At 41.9% G+C, this 18,298-nt stretch overlaps 1 protein-coding gene across 1 annotated transcript; it reads left to right on the forward strand.

The window, feature by feature from the left end:
* The first annotated feature begins 13,220 nt into the window (after nucleotides 1-13,220).
* On the forward strand, nucleotides 13,221-17,865 carry commd3 (COMM domain containing 3). Its single transcript, XM_076080375.1, has 8 exons — nucleotides 13,221-13,550; nucleotides 14,457-14,568; nucleotides 15,578-15,641; nucleotides 15,751-15,785; nucleotides 16,550-16,610; nucleotides 16,698-16,754; nucleotides 16,851-16,904; nucleotides 17,626-17,865. Exons 1-8 carry the CDS (start codon nucleotides 13,412-13,414, stop codon nucleotides 17,683-17,685), a joined length of 582 nt encoding a protein of 193 aa, XP_075936490.1. The 5' UTR covers nucleotides 13,221-13,411; the 3' UTR covers nucleotides 17,686-17,865.
* The last annotated feature ends 433 nt before the right edge of the window (nucleotides 17,866-18,298 follow it).

The raw sequence follows: 18,298 nt of genomic DNA on the forward strand, positions 1-18,298 counted from the left end.
AGTGTACAGTGTGTCAGGAGCGCACAGGCATATATCAACTTCAATCTCTTTTTAATGAAAAATCCTGCCCTCTCTAATATGTGCAAATTAACCTCTTCTCCTCCCTCCCTCCTCCCCTCCTGCCATTTCTCCTCCTCTCTCTCTCTCCCTCTCCCTCGCAGAGGCCCCTCGACTCCCACTCCCTCTCTTCTTTTGCTCTCCACCCTCTGTTCTGTCCCTCTTCTTCCTCCTTTTCCACTGTTCGGCTTCACTTTCACCAATTTTTCCATGTCTGCCCCATTGATGAGTGGAGGGCAGGATAGTAGCAAGAGAAGAACAGAGATATTGACAGACATAGAGACTCGTGCTCTGCATTAACTTGTTGCTTTATCTACCCATCCCCCACAGCAATTATCGGTCACTTAGTTGCAAAAAAAAAGATAATAATAATAATAAAAATTGAAAGCAGAAAAACATCCTAAAGTCTGTGTCCAGCAGCAGAATTAAAATGCACCCTTTATTCTGCTCTGCTCTCTTTGGTTTTCTCCTCTGCAGCAGCACACACTCCGAATCATGCTATTACCCTGATTATCCTGATGAGTTGGTCAGATCCTCGCCTTCTCATTCTACCCATGCTGATTGTAATTTAGAAATTACACCTAATGAGGAATTTTTTTAAAACACGGTGCCGCTCTGTGCTGCCAGCTCCACGCTGCTCCCTGCCCTAATGGATTTCCTGGTATGGAATCCATTTTTCCCTACTTTCTGCCCTGCAGGGGGTCCGGCTAGCCAGGCCCTCCCTCCCTCCCTCCTCTGCTGTCACCCCCTCCCATATCCCCTACTCCCCCCCCCCTCCTACTCCACTAATTGGGGACTGGTTTTGGTGAAAAGAAGTCATAATCATTGTTTCTGCTTCTAATTTAAGTGGTTAAGTGTACAGGATCAGCTCGCAGAATGAGGAAATGAGTATGATTAAATTTACATGTTTTAATCTTAACAGCTAAAGTGCCAATTTCCTTTTTATGGTTTTGTTTTAGATTTCTAAAAGTTAAAGGCCATATGACAGTTTTCACAAGATACATGCATATGTGCGTTTTTTTACAGAGTCTCAAAAGTGTTTTTCTTTGCTTTTGATTGGTTCTTATATGGGTCTTGTTTTTTTTCCTTTAAGTGGCGATTAAGAGGCCAAAAACAACTGAATTTCATAGGTTTTATCCTGATCTTTGCTATTAATATAAAGAAAAGTTCCTTTAAAGACTGAACAACTCTAGCTTGTTGACTTCTCTTTATTTATGGAGGAATGTGATCCATCAGATGACCGTGGCTTAACATGTCCTGGTCTCACAAACACCTGTATGATGTGTGTGTTTGTGTGTGTGTTTCATGAGTATTTGGGAGAAATCGTGTAGGAGGGGTGGGGACAAATCCTCACATACACACACAGAGGCACACATGCAAATCAAAGCCATCAACAGCTTGTGATGAAGTGAGACGTCGTAGCATAAACAGAGTGTGCCGTTACCATGGAAGCCACTTTCACCTCACAGGCCGAGAGAGACAGGAAAACACAAAGAGCCAACGAGACAGGGAGGGAGTGACAGAGAAACAGTAACAGACAGACAGACAGAGTGTTACAAGCTCTCCCTCGGCTCCAGTTAATAGCCTTTCAAAGCCTTCTGATCGTTTTCTCTGTGTTTCCGTCCCCTGGGAAAGAAACACTATTTGTACAGTAAGAGTTCCAAAGAAAAGGAAAAGTTCATTGAAAGGTTGTTTAATAGCTGGTTGAACATTCATAGGTTTAATGAGCACATCACTGAGCTACAGGAGCAGACGTACAGTGGCTGTTGGAGGGGTTTTGTGGTTTTGGAGCCACATCTGTCCCTGTTTTGGCCCTTTTTTTTCTTGTCCGGTTCCATTGCAGGTCACAGCCTTTAGACGTCAGATGGCTTGTGGCAACAGTTTTGTCGGAGAGGCAGCAGGTTTACTTCAAATCATTTGTTAACTGAGGCAGTCTTACATGCGCTAACTGGGACATTTTTGCTTTGTCAGTTTATAATGATAATAAAAATCTTAGATTTATTGCTATTTGTCAGTTTGATCATTCTCAAGTACATTTTGTTACCATGGCACATGCATTTGACTTTATGACGGGAGCCATAAACAGGGTTTAAAATTCACTCAGGTAGAACTGGAGCAAATAACTGCCTGCATTTTCTGCATAGCATTGAATGTCCACTACACTCACCAATTTATAATAATCAAACCTGTAGCAGGAAATTGAACATAGCGACCTGGTCATATGACATCATACAGGCCATCCGAGCGGACAATCACAGCAAAGGGGTACTCTGGATACCTCTGTTCGTTTGGCAGAGACACTAATGACAAATTTCCTTCCTTTATACTTTATAAATGATTCCTCTTAGCCAAATGGAAACCTTTATCCATTTTAATCCAGCTCATTTTCTCTGTCAGAGATGTAACAACAGGTTACATAACATCTACAAAGAGCATCATAGAGATTGAAAAGAAGAAGAAATTAGCTTAGATGTGGCTTTAGAAGGGAGTAACGAGAAATATGAGCAATTCTGCTTGTGGAGACATGATTTCCATGCATTCTGCAAAAGGTCGGACGAGCGTGGCCAGTGTAGCGATCATAGCTTTCAAGGTTTGCCAGGGAGGCTACAGGAGGTAATCAGAGGAAAATATGTCCTCTCCTCCTCCTCTTTATTTTAGACCTCCATTAGACCAGCCTGCCTCTGTCTGGGAAAATTGATTTTCTCCCTCCCCTTCTCCTCTCCTCTCCTCTTTTTTCGTGTCTCAGGTTCCATTTGAGGCTTGTTCACCCACTCTCAAGAGCAGTTCTGTGAGACAGCGAGCGATAAGAGAATAGTTAGGCCACGACAGGTTGTTCTCACATAGAGTTACTCACCCCCAACAGCAGCCAACGAGGCTGCAGTCTCATCTTTGTCATCTGAAGAGGCCTGCAGTGGTTTGAACTTCTTTCTCCCCGCGTTTTCCCCTCACTCATCCTCATCTACCTAATCCCTTCCTTCCTCTACTGTCCTTCCGACATCTTTCCGTCTTTCTGTTGCTCTTCCTCCGGTCTTCACACTTGCACCCCACCCCCCTCTCTCAGAGCCAAGTCTTGGATCAATGCACCATTGATTTTCCTATCAATGAACATTAGTATGGATCAGACTGCTGCTTGCACTGCCCTGCCCCAAAAACTACACACACACTTGGACGCTCATACGCACACATACATACATACATACATGCATGCACTAAGAGCGCCTGTTGCCAAAGGGACCCCGGATTTCATCACTGCTCAGCCTCGAGCACTCACACAAAAGACGAGCCGGGAGCTGTGGACAAAAGAAGAACAGCAAGGAAAGACAGCAACAGAAATAAAGCAGGGTGGGATTGATAAAAGAGAGGTTCTAGTTGAAAGCACAGCAGCCAATCAATGGAAGGAGTGACAGAAGGGGTAGGAAATGAAATCAGACTGAGCTGAGTTTGGCTCCGTGTAGAGGAAACAGTCATTGGTCAACTGTCTGCTAGTCGATCCACTGCAGAATAATTCAGTCTGATTGGCACCCAGCTCAGGCTGTTGGTAATGGCTGCTGATCATGACAGTGAATGGATGCGTGTGCTTTATACACCTTTTGGGTGTCTTTCTCCTTCCCTCTCCCACACACACACACACGTGCACACACACACACACACACACACACACACACACATCTCTGGCTCCTCTCACCCTATAATGGGCTCTGAGTCAGGTGGAGATTGCCACTTTTCTTTCTGCTGTGCTCCTTTTGTGTCCCAACATTGTATTCATTCCACACAAACTGTGAGCACATTTTTGCACACATCAGCTACATTTTGCATCGCCAAACAGTTAATCTGTGCTTACACTTGACGTTACCATCTTCAATTAACTAGGCATGGGGGTAAAAGTGAAAGGCGGAGCAACACAACAGTACATATTTTATTATTATCATATGTACACTGTTACATTAATAAATGAATGACTGTATAAAAGAAGTCTATAATTAACTGCCCTTTCAGTGTGACAAGCCCTGTATGTGTTTGTGACGGTGTGTAAATTGTCTTCTTTTGGGCTTTTCTGAAGTAATGTTGAATCTTTCATAATTACATTTCCTCATCTCTTTCCTTTGTCAAACAGAGAGAGAGAGAGAGAGAGAGAGAGAGAGAGAGAGAGAGAGAGAGAGAGAGAGAGAGATGCTGTGGAGACTGGTCTTTATAGAACAAAGAAACATCCTTGGGAGTGCTTGCATGAAAGTTGATCCTCGGCTAAGACCCCATGTACAAGGAAACTGAGCCGCCTCAGGGCCGTCCTTCGCCCTGCCTGATTGTAAAGTGTTTTAATTTGGGCTGCAGCGAACGCCTACCTGTCCCTGTCTGTCCCTCTGTCTGTCTGTTTTGTATTGTTTATTTATTTCTGATAATTAATCATTTAGCTATGTTTATTTCTTTATTTTGATCTATTTACATTACATTACATTACAGTCATTTAGCAGACGCTTTTATCCAAAGCGACTTACAATTCAGAGTCTATCACATTTCTACACCGTAGGCACAGCTACGGGAGCAATTTTGGGGTTAAGTGTCTTGCTCAAGGACAAGGACAAGGATTTACTGTGTGTCGAAGATTTGTATTGCTTTTCCCTTGCGAACAGTAACATTTTTAGCTAGTTCCATACGTTTATAACACCTTGACAGTTTCGGCAGCATAAGGGACTGACGCAAAAGCACCAAGTGCGAATAGGCGTAGCATGTGTCAACATGTGTAACAAGGTTAGAAAATGTTGCATTTGCCGCTAAATGTTGACCATACTGTTGCTGCCAGAAACTGTGAAGTTCTAAAAGTTCTAAAGGGAGACAAAAATGTTGGTTTTCCTGATTTTTGATTTCCACCAAGTATTTACAACTCAGGTCTGTGCAAGCCTGAAAGAAAATTTAGTTTGCAGCATAGAGTCTATATTTTGACATAGACAGGTTTTGGTATAGGACTGATAAGAACTGATTGGTATAGGTTCTTGAATGTGCAATAGCCTTCAGAAATGAATAGGCTATGTAAGCTTTCACACCATGGCAGAAAAATAAGAGTGTTTACGTAGCCCTGTTTCAAAGCACCATAAAACATTTTTACAGATTCTATTCACACCAACATCATACTCATAATCTCAACAATCCTTTTATGCCCAGCTGTCCTTTAGACTTCTGCTGCAACCATCAAACTGACCTTGAGTTTAAATATCTGCATTTCAGTGATGAAAGAAAACAATTCTATTTGCTGCTGTAACAGTTTCACTTCGGGCTTCAAAGCCTGGACCCAACGCAGATGGCCAACCATGACCTTGTGGAGGATTGACAAGGCCTGGTGAAAGGAGGAATATTCATGAATGTTATTGCTGGATCTGTGATATGATGTGAACCCCTGCACAACTGTCTCTCTCCCTGGCCAACATTTACCAGTCCTCCTCTCCTCTACACTGTCTGCAAACTTCACTGGGACACACACACACACACACAAAGGGAGAGAGAGAGCGAGAGAGAGAGCGAGAGAGAGAGAGAGAGCGAGAGAGAGAGAGAGAGAGAGAAACAAACAGTCAACCTGTGGGAGCTGAAGAGTGGGGGGGAGCCCGCAGATTTTTCTGGCAACGTGTCAACCCAGACTGTAACCTTTGCAACCACAAAGTTCAATTACTCACTTAACTCACTTTGATCCAGACCTCTGCCTGTGATTGAGGCTTTAAAATGAGGACTGACTAAAACCAGCCTTCAGCAGGCTCAGATCTGAATAAACCATTCAACAACAACAAATCCTTGTCTGATTGGCTCATTTTAAGGAAAATGTACGACTTCCAAACCATCAACTAGTGTTGGGCAGTGACTAACTTCGGAGTTTTTATAATGTTGCATAAGAGTTGTTTGTCCGGATCGGCTTGTTTTGCGTCATAAACCTTGTTAGAACATAGATACAGTAAACATAATGGCCTTACGTTGGCTCCAAGTGGAGCAATGCGGAGCCAAATGTGTTAAACTTTAAAAGACCCTAACTGCTTGCCGTCCTCAGTCAGCAGCAGGGTAAATATGGCGGGTCCCCCATGAGTAGCCTATATGTTAAAAAAAAAAGCAACAACACTCGTGTTTAATTATTTAAAAAGCTGTAAGTACGTTCTGTGCGAGCGATATAGTCGCTAAACACTGTAAGACTTCCCCGTCGTGCTCGGTGCGAAGCCGCCGTGCGGGGAGACGAGCGGGACATGGGTGGCAGCAGCAGCCGGCAGGAAGCTGCTTTTCACCGGCAGGCAAGAGGAGGAGCAGCTGCTACTGCGCGCTCGGGGAAACACCGGCTCTCTCGCCATCTACGTATAAAAAATACATTATTGTTAATAATAAATACAAATACATTTAAAATATATGATGATTATCACAGTTTTGTTTTGTATCCAACAATGTTGGCCGAAAGGTTACTCACACAATTACACCTATAGCCTATTATATTGTTTTAAACAATCACATGAAAAGCGGCTTAAGAATTTTGTCAGAATTTTGACGATAATAATTATAATAAAGGTAAAATAAAAATAAAAAAGTTTATTATGATCGGTAATTTATCTATATTGTATTTATCTGTGGCACTGAATATTTAGTCGTGGAACTAATTTGTTTAATTGTTGTTACTTTAAACATAGCCCTTGTGTAGTAGTTGTTCACTTTATTCAGCGGATTAGCCTATTATATTATTTTTAGGTTATTTATTTTTGTACATGTATATTTTTAAAATATGCAATTTTAGCAATATAACAAGGTGAACGGCAGGTGAAAGACTTTGAGCCCTGTTATTGAATTTTACGTCAGGTGATATTTGCATTTAATATCCCTCCGCCACACATTGGTCTGCCATATTGTTACTGTGATAGGCAGGCTTAAAGGGCTGTAATTACAATCACGTCGAACCTCAAAAGCTTTTATTGTCAATGGGAGTATGAGTGCGCGCGCGCACACACACACACACACACACACACACACACACACACACACACACACACACACACAGCTCTATGGATGTGTGCTGCTATACATCCCAAAATCACCAAGGCTCTATCTATCTGTCACATTTCAGATCGTCTGCCTTTTAACCTGTGACGCTGCTTTGGCGAGATCCAAGTCGTAATGGGAGGTGCTGGTGCTGGCTGGTGAATTAGAGCGGGCATGCGCGCTCTGGTAGAGGTGAATGTGAGCCATTCAAATTTCCATATATGTCCTGTCACAAGGGAGACCCCCTCTCCTCCCCCTCCTTCTCCTCTCGTACCCCCCCCCCCCCCCCCTCTCTCTCTTTCTCACCCGCACACACACGCACGCAAGCACTCACAGACCCCCTCTCTCTCCCTCCTTTCTTTGTTCCCCTCCAATGATTCCTTCTATGCGCTCCTCACAGGACAGAGAGAGAGAGAGAGAGAGAGAGAGAGAGAGAGAGAGAGAGAGAGAAACCACACCACTGCCACCTAGCGGTCAGCGGAGGCGCGCGTGACCGGGCGCGCGTGCTCTTTGTTAGCCACGACCTCCTCCACGAATTTCCATCAGCGGATATTTAAAAAGCCGTCGGCGTCTTTATAATCTCACGACATTTTACAAACATATGCATGCGCAAGGCCGCTCTCTCATCATTTTATTTTGCATGTATAGGGTGGCGGCTCGAGCCGCTGCTGCGCCGACACACCCACGCGCCCTGCTGAAGTGTCCTTGAGCAAGACACTGACCCCATGCTGACCTCTGGGGACGGGGAGGGGGACTCGCCCCCCTGAGATTAACATATTATCATCAGAGAGTTGTATCCGCGCGTCTTTCTTACTCCTTTTCGCCACCATATCTGATGGATTACACATCAAAATGATTCAATAAAGAGGGGAATATAGGCTCTGCAGGACAATAATTTAATTAGCTCTATATATAACCTAGTTAATGAGGTACTTAACAGGAGACGTTAATTACAAATTCTATATGGCCCTGCTTTTTCTGCAGGGCATCCTCTCTTCTCTGCGCCTTTTAAGTGGGGTTAATCAATCATATTGTTGCCCATTTAATTCCTCTGCGCCAATCTCTGCACATACGAACGGGTTCATATATTTCTTATTTATTCATTTAGTATGGTTCCATGCATAATTCGTGACAGACAGTTCCGTCACGAAAGAAGTCATCTTCCCCCCCCCCCCCCCCCCCCCCCCCCCAAAAAAGCACAAGCAACAGAATATGTCAGTAAATATGATGATCAGTGTGTTAGTTAAGATAATAAATCATTTAAATGTAAAAGCAGCAGGCAATGCATTGGAGGAGGAGGAAGGGGAGGAGGGGGGGGGAGTTTTTTTTTTTTCCAACAGGGGGCAGAATCACTCTGCAAAAAAACTCACGTCTATCACGTACACACATGCGCGTACACACACTTGACGCATGCACACAGGCAATGCTTGAGGATCTGTTGTTTTTCTCTGCAAGCAATTTTCACCCCCTACCAGCTGCCTTAAAAATTACCTTTAAATAGCCTTATACAAATCTGAGCCCAGCGTGTGTGCTGTTTGTTTGTCTAACAAATAAACCATTGGACCACATCTGAGGGGAGCAGAGTAGTTCCAGGGTTTCTAATCTGTTTCAGCAAATGAAGCCGAAAGGTTTGCTGGCAACCCAACTTTTAAAACGTGCTAAAACGGTTAAACAGACTTGATGTTTGATAAAGTGCAAAAGCACGTTTTCTTTCCTCCTGTGAGCTCAAATTAAGGTATCCTCTTAAATTAGGCTACTGTTTGGGGTCAGTTTAAAGTTTTAAAAATAATAACCAGATAAGAATTAGCCTACTGTGAATTCAGTATATTTTTTTCTCCTAGGGGGCCTCGTTGTTACATTGAGGTCCTGACCCCGGAGCTGGTGGCTTGGGAATTGTGGTTTCATTCTATATGCTTAATTACGTTTTGAATAAAGTACAACATGGGGGTATGGAGCTTATAAATAGTAGAATGCAACATCGCAGGGCAAATGCATCGGCTAGTTAATTTTTTTGCCGCGTTGAACTTATTTCTCACACGTTTTTATGCAACTATGCAAATAGTTTAGTCGTATTCTCTTTTGCTCCACTGACAACCAATGAGGAGCTAACTTTGAATGCAATATGTAGAAAATAATTTTCTGGTTTGAAACCTTTACTTCAGTATTCATCTCAAAGCTTATTATGATGCAGCCACGGAATTAAAGATGGAAATTTGAGTTTATTTATCCCATTAGAGTCACTAAAAGCCAGACCTATATCTCCTGTAGGTTACAACAGTTTGATATCCTACGAACCACTGTATGAGGACACGTTGGTTGTCTTATGAATTACGACAACATGACAGCAAAAGCTCTTATTGAGCTCCCAACATATTTGGCTGACACATTGATATGGAATGTATCTCTAAAACGTGTATCAACAATTCTTTTCAAAATGTGCTCACAGCAAGTAGAAATATAGTTACGGTTGTAGGCAACCAATACCAATTATTTGCAAACGAGTATGTATTGGAGAATACAGTTTACAGTCCACTCTCTTCTTGTTCTAAAGGCAGAATTAAGGAAAAGTGTATTCTTGAGGGTTTTTGGATCAGTCAGACAAATCAAGTGATTCATAATTTCCATCAGAAGACTGCAGCCTATTCGACAATGAATGAACTCACCCACTTATCCCCTTTTTTTTGTCATCATTGCACACTGTGCATAATAGCAGCCAGATGGGCTAAAGAGCTGTTGTGTTGAACTTCTAAAAGGCACGCTAACAAGAGCACACTTAACGTCACCGGTGCCTCATTCACGATCATGTGAGAGTTATTGGAATTCATGAAATTACGCACTGAACGGATTTTTTTGGTGATGTCACCAATCCCACCAAACCTGTTGACAGTTTTACTGTAGCCATCTTTTTTTATGAGACATCGGAACCCTGAGCCAGTAGCTCTCTGCGGAGATGGCTACAGTAACGTGCAACATACTGCACCAATGCAGACCCATAGTGGTCAAGTACAGCCCATAGTGAAAACATGCTGCTGCAGGTATAGTCGCGAGTCTTCACCTTCGTGTTACAGGAATCCATCCACACGCTGAAATGACTGATGAGTTGTTAAATATCCGTTGATTTTACTGTCGCAGTGCTGTAAAAGAAGACAGGAACACAAGCCGTCTTGCCAAACCAGAGACAGGCCTTGACTGTGAGCTTAGTTTATTTTACAAATCCTCACTCCATCCACAGATCTAACGTCTACTTTTCAGATAGGCTATCTTTGTTATTGTTTTGGGAAATTAAATCATGGCAAACTCAAAAAAACGGTATGCGTGACAATCTGTCATTATCTTCTATAATGTATGATCACCCTTGTTGCAATAAATGGCACATGCATCGACCAAGCAGACCTAAACAAAACAGTCTAATCCAGTATAGGGTGAAACAAGACCACTGTTATGGTCAAATATCTTTGTTTTGCGAACTGGTTTTGAAAATGTGTTCCCTCGTTGTAAACAATGCACACATTTTCCAAGGTCATGTTACAGCAGTCTCCTTAAAGGGGATGTTTCCAGTGTGTCATTGTTAGGATGTAAAGACGGACAATGATAAAAATGATGATTTAGACTGAAGTGAATATAATGTATTGACCTTTAGTCGACCAAGGATTAAAACGGAACAGCAGGATAAAATAACATAGAATAGAATTTAATAGAGATGCAGATCAGCGTGCCTTTCTTTCTTTTTTTTGCAACAAACTTTATTTAAACATCCGTCGGCTATCCATCATTTTTGACCTGTAAAGTTCACTTTATATGACTCAGTTGACTCCACTTTATTCTCCCACAACTTAAACACTGTTGGCTTCTGCAAAGGACTTAATGTTAATATCCATTCAATTTAAGATTCTTGCTTACTTTTGAGTTTGCCTGACACATCGGATAGTTTTGATAGCTTCCATATTGACTTCAAGAGGTCACAGGTTAACAGACTAGGTTATAATATTTGGTCAAATCATGCATCTTTCAACATGTTACGGATTTTTTGTAAGATGTCTTATAGCCTATACAGCTGTACATACTACAAAGAGGTTCTAAAAAAGTGAATGTGGCTTCACGAAAGATGATGCAGGATCCTCAGCCTGGTTTTCATTCTGACAGCAGGAAAAAAAGGTGTTTTCGTTAAACTGGTGCGTTTTAATATTTAGGCCTAAATATTCATAGAAACAAAATATTGATGAAAAGGAAACAACTCGTGTTCAGCTGTGCAGTTGTATGTAAACAAATGAGGCTGAAGATTACGTATTGGTGACTGTGTATAGACTGTGTTCATTTACATCGTCAGTTATTCGATTTGAGGAGCCAGACATTTATTTTGAAGGAATTATTAAGAAGCTGCATTATGTAAATACATCAGGTTGAATATGACTGTTACAGTTCGGACACAAGTCTGTTGCAAATCATTTTTGACATGAGGCATATGACACAGGTTCCCAAAGAAAAATATCTGATCATGCAATATGATGTGTTAATAAACAGAGAGGGGAGACGTCCAAATGGAAAGACGCGGGGACAGAGGGACGCACGTCACGAGAAGAGACGTATCTTAGAGGGAGAGAGTCTAGGCTAATCTATTTCACAACGCGATCTGCAACCGAAATGGACTTTGGACAAAGCGCGGAGTCAGAGGTCACTCCGATAGCTGCAGCGTGCGTGTGGCCGCGCGATAGATTGCAATCCGTCCCGGTTCTAGATAATGAACGACACGCCGACGAAGATCTCACAGGGGAAATGATGGAGCCTAAAATTGCCATTATGATGTATAAAAGCGGTGCTTGCAGCCGCGACAGGCAACATTTTTTAAAACAATAAATAGTTTTTCCTCCAAGACTTTGACACGTTAACTGCTGCTGGGGGTGACTTGTGTCAGGAGCAGCGCAGAAGCTTAAAGAGGTACTGCACTGAAGAGTTACAACGTACAAATGCAAGTAGCCTAAATGATAAAAAGAAGAAGCAAGTCATCCTGAAACAATTGCCTCACATGAGGCTTTCTCTTACAAAAATGCACTTCAGGTATTTTTTGCCAATGGAGGAACAATGTCTGCATGCATTCCACGTGATAACATGACCCAAATGATTTATCTTTTTCTCACAGTTTGGGGGAATTTTCCAGCAGAGCACGTATGCGGCATAACAGTTAATAATGCAGTCATGTTTTTTTTAATGCAAAAAGGGGGTTTTCCTTTCTCTGTGGAGTTTATTGTCACATGGTTCCAGGTCTTGACTGCACTGCATTACACACTAATTACACATGTTTTCGCCTGACATAATGGAAATTTACACTGACATAATGGCATAACATAATGGCCTGACATAATGGAAATTTACAAGTGACCTATACTCTGCTCACCAACACTCCTGATGACTGCCTCAAGACTCTGGCAGGGAAGTTCCCCACGCAAACAAGACCAGCAATATGCAGATGATTGAAATAGATAAGCATACATGATGTGTTACAGGTAAGGGTTAGGCTATGAGTGCAGCAAAAACGCATTGTGCTTTGGGTGTGTGCTGCCTATCACATCACACAAGTCAGATGTGCATTAGTTGTAAAAACAGGTTCATGTTGTGCATCCTTTTACACAATCCACATTTTAAATGTCTTAAATACCAATAAGGCATATTCGATGTGTGCTGGTTTAAACGGTAGCAGCTTTCAATTCCCATTAGTAGCAAACCTGCATTGACAATGTGCTTGAAATGAAACTGTAAAATGCTGGTGCTGTCTTCAAACAAGAGGACTACAGTGTGATTACAACATTCGAACCGTCTCAATTAATAATCCCCTGTGTCGTCAGTTTCACTTCATCTCGTGATGTGATTGAGACATTTCCTGGTTGCAGCTCTTCATTGTAGCCGAATGAAAGAGTGTCAGGTCGTCTATTGACGATAGGCTATAAAGAAAATAGTTTTCTACAAATTAGCCATAGACAGATCTGTGTGTGAATGGGGGAAAATGCATTCATGTAACAGACATTAAAGGAAATGTGGATTACAGGTGTATTATATCTCAGGTTTTCAGTGGGACCCCACCTGTGAGTGAAACTGTGTTTCAGTATATTTAAATATGCAAATATAACCGCAGAGACGGTGCCTAAGAATATTTTCATTGCACACCAAATCCGGTGCACGGGAGGGAAACTGCAATATGAAAACCACCACATAGCCTACGAGCAATTTCCCTCTTCTTGTCGAGCTCCAGGGATTTCCTCCACATTTGCCAGCCCCAGCTCCTCAACTCAGCCCTCTGCCGCTCCACACGCTACATCAGCTGATCCGTCACGTGGTCTGGTGTAGTGTGTCACCCTTTTGCAAAATGGAGTTGTCTGAGTCTGTGCAGAGAGGGCTACAGGCTCTAGCCGATCCGTCCGCCTTCGACCAGAGCAGCTACCGGGTGCTGGTGGACGCGTCTTTCCGAAGCCTGCTCTCCTCTCAAGCCGACCCCGGAGTCCTCGGTGAGCTGACTCTCCCCGCTTTTGTCTCCGCGCGCTCCTTCCGGTTCCTTCCCCGTGTGGATGTGCGGTGGAGCTGCCTCGACGTTTGCGGATTTTTACGGCGCCGCTGCCGTGCTGCGAGTCGCTCTGAACCGGATTCCCCGTGTTTATAATAAGATCTTTAATGAGGCGCAGTGGTTCAGCAGCAAGCCACCCATCAGCTGCGCTAAAGCGGTCTTGGCTCTCTCTGCTGCCTGTTTTGCATTCTGCAGCAGTCCCACTTTAACATGTAGCCTACCGCCGCTCGGGATGCCTTTTGTCATTTAAACTGGCATCAAGTCTACTCAGCATATTAGAAAGGCTATGTTCGACTATTTCAATCACCATTGGTCACAATCCATAATGGAGACACATCCGATTGTTCGCTTTATCCGATCATAGCAGATCTTTGAAACCATGCAGCAGCGCCCCGTGTGTTGCTAATTATGAGTTCGATTTAAGCACCAGGCTAAATGTAACTAATACAAAGATGACAGCAGACTTGGTTACCTCCTCGTGCAATAGTTACAGCTCCTATACTACCCCGTCATGGCTGCTTCGGTCACACACACCATGTGTTGTCCAACTCCTGCAGCATTCCGACTCTCTAATGATGGCAGAATTACATAGAAAGTGAAATGTTCACCATATACAAACAAACAAAGGACCCCTGGCTGATGCAGCTGAGGGGCCCATTCACATGCAAATCGTCATTGATTTCCATTCTACACGTCAATCTGGAGAGCACAAGTACGGATCGCGGATCTAGCCTACATCAATTATACCAATTAAACGCGTATGTTGTGCCCATATAGACAATAAAGGCTGCGTGTTATAGGCAATGCCTGCAGAGTGGCATCCTCATACCGTTTGTTTGTGTTCGTACAGATCAGCCCGAGCTGAAGCAGATCGACCAGATCCTGCTCAAACAGAGTCACACTGCAGCGACCACCTTCATACTGGAGGCGGTCAAACAAAACGCAGATAAGTCAACTATAAGGTAGGCGACGTCACACAGAAGGTTTCCTGTTACATCAATGCTGCTGTAACCTCCTATGTGCTAAAAATAGGCTCATTAGTTTTCAGCATGCGGCGATGAAAATTGTGCTCGTATCACCTGCAGTGTGACAGGAAACATGTTGCCAGATCCATTGTTTTATACTGTTTATTCAGGTCTGTACGTTTCTAAACATACACTACTGCGACCTGCTGATTGAATCTCATAAGAGACCATGAGTCGATACAATATTTCAGCAACTAATGAAATATGTGAACTCTTTAGTATTTTCTATAAAAATAGGAAACTAAAACAAAAACAAAAGGATTTCAAATACTGCAAAGCCACTGAGTTAATTAGCCATGCTGTTGGTGTGTCCTGAATGGGTGGCCCATATGTCCCAGATATGTATGCTGGTGAACCAGCAGTAATGTTCCCACATAGATAAACAACACACCAGGTTATTGTTAGTTTGGGGGGAATTAGCATTATTAAGCAACTTTTGAAATCACCTGCAAGTTGCTTAAAATAATAAGTAGGCTACTGTGGTTACATTTGACATATTGGTTTCTGTGGTGCCTTATTATTAAAATAAAGTTTCTCACAATCGTGCCTCTACATTGCCTTAACCTTTTGCTCTTTAGTCAAAGAAGGGGAGGGGATATTTTGATCATCAGAGTTGGGTGTTCAGGATATAGAAGATCAGTGTTTTAAGTTCTTAATGTGTGTGATAATAGCAAACCAATATAGAGCTACATACTAGTTTAGACTTCTATCAAAGTGTTTCTTTGTTATTTTGGTTTTCTTGTTGACTTACGTAAAAACCCCAGCTTTCATGTTGTCTTGTACTTCTGATGTATTTGTTCCCCTGTCATCTGTTCTTTTTTGGAACGGGAGAAATACATGTGTTGCAATTTAAAATGTAAAGTTGTCCAAAAAATGTGAAACATTAACACTGTCAAGTCAATGTAGTTTTGTGAAATCTGATAAAAGTGTTGTTTTGTTCTCGCAGCTCCTGCCTTGAAGAACTCTCATTCAGTGCAGACAGAGTAGAACTATTCTATAGCACACATCAGGTGACAGTTCTAACAATATTACATCTATGAAATCTTTATTTTGTTTCATATAGTCTTGTGACTGTGGCTGTATTGCCCATTACTCATTGATCCATGCTTTGTTTTATAGAAACATAGAAAGGAACTGGAACGTCTGTTAGCAAGGTAAGTCTGCAATGGTTAAAGCTGTCAGCTGTGAAGAGGTTTGTGGAGGTCTTGATGTTATTTTTCACTTATTTTATCCAAACTGCATCTCCAAGATGAAACTGGAACATGACATATTATTTAAGCTGCAAGTTAAACACTGCTGAAATATAACTGAACGATTTTGCTCATTGAAAGTTCACTGATGATCACAAACTGAATGTCGACGTGCTTCATTTGTTTAGTCTACTCCACATCACTGATGAGGATTATTGACATGAGATGTGAAAAATACGCACGGATATATTTAAAGAGTTTTTACGCCACTTTAAAGAATTGGATTTCCCGAAAATGAGGAAAGAGCAAAACAAGTTGTTGCTTTAGCCCAGTGAGGAGCAGAGAGGAAAAGGACATGGAGTGTGATTAATTGAATGTAAATGCTGCTTTATGACGCGCTATAAAGAAAAGCTCTTTGTGAAAGAGCCACATTGTCTGCGAACTGATTTTAAACAGTTGCAAAAAAAAAAAAAAAAAAAAGTAAATTAATTTGAAACGCGCAACTTCTTTTAATCTCACAAAAAAGTATGACACATAAAACTTTTAAATGACCTCAATGGGCTATTTGTGAAATACTGAAAAGCTTTAGGGGTTCTGGCTGAAATGCTCACGAGGTACATTTTCAGAACACATTTCTCCTTTTTCTCTATACTTTGACCCGGATCGTCTGTGATTTCTATTTAATCGAGATTACAGATGCAACAGTCTTTCTTGTCCCCCTCCTCTAGCATAGGAAGGTGTCCACCTCAGATCAACGACGCGTCATGGCGTCTACAATACCACGTGAAGGTACATATAACAAGTTTTGGAGCATATTTTTATATCTTTTTGTTTCACAATTTCTTGCGCCAAACCAAAACGTTGTTTCCCCGACAGAACGGTCAGGTCGATAAGGTCAACGAGCCTTTCTACTTGCTTTCATTGAACACTGAGGTAAGACTCTAATACGTTGTTATACCTTCACTGTCCTGGGTGTGTTTGGTACGTTTCTGTGCGTAAAATAGCGATCCTGTTTGTTCCTTTTATTAGAATAAAGGATCTTCGGAAGATATCAACTTCACCTGCACAGTGGAGCAGCTACAGGTAGAGGAAGGGTTTCCTTGTTTACTCAAATTTTAATATATGTGCTCTTCGACTGTCATTTCTATTCCAGAGTTAAGCAAGTTGGCAGTTGCATCATATACGTTTTTACGCACCACATTTACCCTCCCTAAGGAAGAAAAAAATGCTGCAGGGCAGTTTCCTTCTTCAGAGAGGAGCAGCTTCCAAAGAAAATAAGTCTTAAATTGCATCATTTGAACTGCACATTCCACATAATAGGCTAAATGAAAGGTCATTTTTTCAACATTAAATATATAATAAATGGCCCAGAACCGGGTAGATTGCGTTGATGATGATGATGATACATTAAGTCGTTCTAGTATAAAAATAAATTCTGCATGCATTATGCTAAATCGCTGAAGCCTTTACATAGCCTTTTAAGTTTCAGTATGACCTCTGCTGTTTGATGTTTTCTGTTTATGTGATGTGAGGGCTGACATGTGGGCTATTTAAATCATATGGCAGCACTGCAGTCAGATTCCCGATGTAAAATATTTGGATAAATCCATTCGGACGTACAGTCTAATGTTCTTCAGTGTCGAGGCAGATAGAATAACATAATTCTGAACGCATACACATTTAATTTATTCTTATTTATAATGAGTATAATTAACAGCGTTTATATTATTTTTCTAAGTGATATTTTAGGCTATCTCACCGGACATGTTCCTATTTAAAATGATCAATGGTTGCTGGTTTTCAGGATTTGGTGGGAAAGCTCAAAGACGCTGCCAAGAGTGTGGAGAAAGCCAGTCAGATGTGATGCCGGTGTCCAGTTTCCTCGCCCTTTCGGCACCACAAAAGCACTGAACTTCAGCAGTTTCCAGCGGCATTGCAATTCTCTTTATAGTTTCTTTTGTACCTGAGATTGACATGACGTGGACATGTGAGAGACAATTATCATTCCAACCTGTGTGTTTCAATTAAAACAGAATAAATCCAATCCACCATGTGCATTGAATAATTTCACAACGTCAGGTGCTCTCACTGATCTTTAGAAATGACCATTTGGTGGGGAAATGTTTTTTTGAGAAATACAGCTGGTGTCATTGTCGTATCGTAGGTGTTGTGTCAGAGAGATGTGAAACGTTAATTTCGAATCTGGAGCCAATGAAGTAACTGGCAGGCATGTGTTTTGTCAACCCTGAAGAGGATTTCTGCCATAGTTTCATGACAGCAGTACTTCGTTTCCTGCAGCATTTGTTGCAACAAGAAGCTCAGCCCAGCTTTCTCTGGAGTCCTCGGACTGTTGGGGGGGAAAAAGACCACTAAAGGAGAGCGTTCCTTTTTTTTTATTAGCTTTATTGCTCTGGAAGAATTTTGTTCCCTTTTTAGACTTTCTTAAGCTTTCAGCATCCACCACCCTGCTGAAAGTT

This window comes from Anarhichas minor, unplaced genomic scaffold (assembly GCF_050575085.1).
Source record: "Anarhichas minor isolate MPS153535 unplaced genomic scaffold, ASM5057508v1 ptg000074l, whole genome shotgun sequence".
In the NCBI taxonomy this organism is placed as follows: Eukaryota; Metazoa; Chordata; class Actinopteri; order Perciformes; family Anarhichadidae; genus Anarhichas; species Anarhichas minor.

Excerpts from the sequence above, each read along its gene's own strand:
- commd3 (XM_076080375.1), top strand. The coding sequence starts at position 13,412 with ATGGAGTTGTCTGAGTCTGTGCAGAGAGGGCTACAGGCTCTAGCCGAT. Across the intron at positions 14,569-15,577 it reads GCAGATAAGTCAACTATAAG|CTCCTGCCTTGAAGAACTCT; the intron begins GTAGGCGACGTC and ends TTGTTCTCGCAG. Across the intron at positions 15,786-16,549 it reads CTGGAACGTCTGTTAGCAAG|CATAGGAAGGTGTCCACCTC; the intron begins GTAAGTCTGCAA and ends CCCCTCCTCTAG.